The sequence below is a fragment of the Myotis davidii genome, unplaced genomic scaffold, assembly GCF_000327345.1.
Source record: "Myotis davidii unplaced genomic scaffold, ASM32734v1 scaffold1364, whole genome shotgun sequence".
Lineage (NCBI taxonomy): Eukaryota > Metazoa > Chordata > Mammalia > Chiroptera > Vespertilionidae > Myotis > Myotis davidii.
In genome coordinates this window covers 489263-492268 of record NW_006295736.1, presented here as the reverse complement: position 1 = coordinate 492268, position 3006 = coordinate 489263, and the positions used below count along the sequence as shown (strand labels likewise).

Here is a 3006-nt window from a genome sequence, read left to right as displayed (position 1 = left end):
GACACAGCGGGAAAGCCGGCTGTGTGTGTTTGCTTTTAGAAATATGTTTATTGATTTCAGAGAGGACGGGAGAGGGGAGAGATGGAGACATCAATGATGAGAGAACCATTGAGCGGCTGCCTCCTGCACGCCCCCTACTGGGGATCCAGCCCGCAACCCGGGCCTGTGCCCTTGACCTGAATCAACCAGGGACCCCTCAGTCCCAGGCCGCTGCTCTATCCACTGAGCCAAACCGGCCAGAACTCCGCAGTTGGTAGCAGACCCTGCGGTCCCACCACGCTGGGCACCGGAGGGGACACAGGCCTGCAGGGGAGGGTGGCAGGCGGGGCTGGGCGTGGGGCTTTGCAGGCTGAGTAGGAGTTCTCCCGGAAGAGGGCCACAGGGTGACCAGCAGCTCAGCAGGAGGGGTGGCTGGGACATGGCTGGTGGCCAGGGCCAGGCTGAGAGTGCGAGGCAGGACCTGGGGTGGGAACCTGGGGCTGCTTAGGCCCCTCTGAGCTCCTGTCCCCTGCAGGTGGCGGGCACGGCAGGTGGTGAAGAACATCCCCCCCTCCGACATGGCCCAGATCAAAGCCAAGGTGGCCGCCATGGGGGCCCTGCAGGAGCTGCGGCCGGACTGGGGCTGCCGGCGGGCCTGGCTGCGAGACTACCTGTCCTCTGTGAGTGCCAGGCTGGGCCCACGGGGCCTCTGCCTCTGAAGTTTAAGTGCTTTGTTGTTGTTGTTGTTTAAAAATACATATTTTTACTGATTTCAGAGAAAGGGAGAGGACGAGATAAATAGAAACATCAATGATGATGAGAAAGAATCATTGATCGGCTGCTTCCCACACACCCCCTACTGGGGATGGAGCCCACAACCGGGAATCGAACCCGTAACCAGGAATCGAACCTGGGACCTTTTGTTCCACAGGCTGAGACTCTAGCCATTGAGCCAAACTGGCTAGGGCAGTGATGGCGAACCTTTTGAGCTCGGCGTGTCAGGATTTTGAAAAACCCTAACTCGCATGTCATAGGTTTGCCATCACTGGTGGCTAGGGCATTGTGGAGGTTTTGGTTTGTTTGTTTTAAATTTATTTTTTTTAATATATTTTATTGATTTTTTTACAGAGAGGAAGGGAGAGGGATAGAGGGTTAAAAACATCGATGAGAAACAGATGAGAGAGAAACACCGATCAGCTGCCTCCTGCACAACCCCAACTGGGGATGTGCCCGCAACCAAGGTACACGCTCTTGCCCGGAATTGAACCTGGGATCCTTCAGTCCACAGGCCGACGCTCTATCCACTGAGCCACACCAGTTAGAGCCTAAATTTATTTTTTTATTGATTTCATAGAGGAAGGGAGAGGGAGGGAGAGAGATAGAGACATCAATGATTAGAGAGAATCATTGATCCACTGCCTCTTTCACACCCCACACTGGGGATCGACCTCGAAACCAGGGCATGTGCCCTGACCGGGAATCGAACCATGACCTCCTGGTTCATAGGTCAACTGAGCCACGCCCGCCAGCCTGAAGTTTAAGTGTTTTCACTCAGAACCACTGGCCTGGGCTTCAGGGAGCACCTGCTCCTCGGCCCTGCTCCCGTTCCTGCCCCCCATTCTAAGGCCAACCCCCTTATTCTCAAGGACACCGGCCCCCATTCTCAGGTGCAGTCGAAACCCCTGTCCTCAGACACAGCGCCCCCCCAAGCTCAGTTGGCATCCTGGCCAGAGCTCCCCTTGGCCCTCAGTGGGCAGGGGCTGCCCGCAGGCCCCTGGCTGGATTGCAGAAGAGGCCCAGGGGTGTTGGCATGGGGGGGCCTGGTCCCCGCTGGCTGCTGCCGTCTTAGCGTCCACCTGCTGAGGTCCAGGTCTGACCTGAGGAGCAGGCAGGGGCCGGTGTGGAGGGCAGAAACCTGATGTCTTGAACCGTAGGCTGTGAGGTCTGTGCTGGCCCTCAGTGTAGCGGGTGGCCCAGCAAAGGCGGTGCATGCCCCGCCCGACGTGGGTTCCCAAGGTCAGGGTGGCTGTGCCACTCACCCAGAGTGGCTGCCAGTCGAACATGGTCCCAGACCCCGTCCCAAGCTGCCCCCATCTGTGCTCAGGCCGCCGACAACCCTGCCGCCTCCAGCCTGTTCGCTCAGCGCCTGAAGTCGCTTCGGGACAAGGACGGCTTCGGGGCGGTGCTCTTCTCCAGCCACGTCCGCAAGGTGAGCGGTGGGCGGTGCGGCCCGGCCGGCTGTCTCCCAGCTGCGCTGACACTTGGGAAGGGGTCAGCTCCGGCCCAGGCAGGGAGAACACAGGGCGGAGCTGGGGTGCCCGGGGGCACTGACCCCAGCATCTGCCTTCAGGTGAACCGCTTCAACAAGAGGCGGGACCGCGCCCTGCTGCTCACCGACCGGCACCTGTATAAGCTGGAGCCCGGCCGGCAGTACCGGGTGATGCGGGCCGTGCCCCTGGACTTGGTGAGCCTGTGGGGGCGGGAGCAGCGTCCATGGGCCCCTCCCCTCCCACCTGCCTGGGGTGCCTGGAACGTCCTAGAACAGTCTCCGCTCAGATGCCCCCACCACCAGCCCCAGACTGCATGGCTTCCTGTGGGCACAGCCCCATCCCCACACCCCTACTCAGCCCCAGGTGGGCCCTCTCCCCACACCTGTGCGGCTGGGAGATCTCCCTCCCTCCACTCCTCGGGACAAGGACTGGCCCAGGCGGGTCCAGGTCCTGTGCAGACCAAGGGGTGTGGCTGCTTAGGAGGAAGGCCAGCCCCTCAGTCCCACCAGTGCTGCAGGCACTCACTCGGGAGCCACAAGGAGGAAGCGGACCCAGGGACCCACGGAGGAGCAGCCGGGGGGGCCCCAGAGGCTGGGTCCTGGGGGTCAGAAGGAGGACTTGCTCCTTCTGGCCCTGACCCTGACCCTGACCCCCAGGTGACGGGGCTGAGCGTGACCAGCGGGCGGGACCAGCTGGTGGTGCTACACTTGAAGGGTCTGGACGACCTGGTGGTGTGTCTGCACCGCTCGAGGCCGCC

The 3006-nt window shown here is 61.3% G+C and overlaps 1 protein-coding gene across 1 annotated transcript in view; it reads left to right on the top strand.

The window, feature by feature from the left end:
- Window positions 1-3006, top strand: part of MYO1G (myosin IG) — a 24180-nt gene that overhangs the window by 9872 nt on the left and 11302 nt on the right. Inside the window, exons 11-14 of the mRNA XM_015568207.1 lie at window positions 499-659; window positions 2084-2188; window positions 2330-2443; window positions 2906-3000. Of these exons, the coding sequence (XP_015423693.1) occupies window positions 499-659; window positions 2084-2188; window positions 2330-2443; window positions 2906-3000 (475 nt within the window). The remainder of the gene's footprint in view (window positions 1-498; window positions 660-2083; window positions 2189-2329; window positions 2444-2905; window positions 3001-3006) is intronic.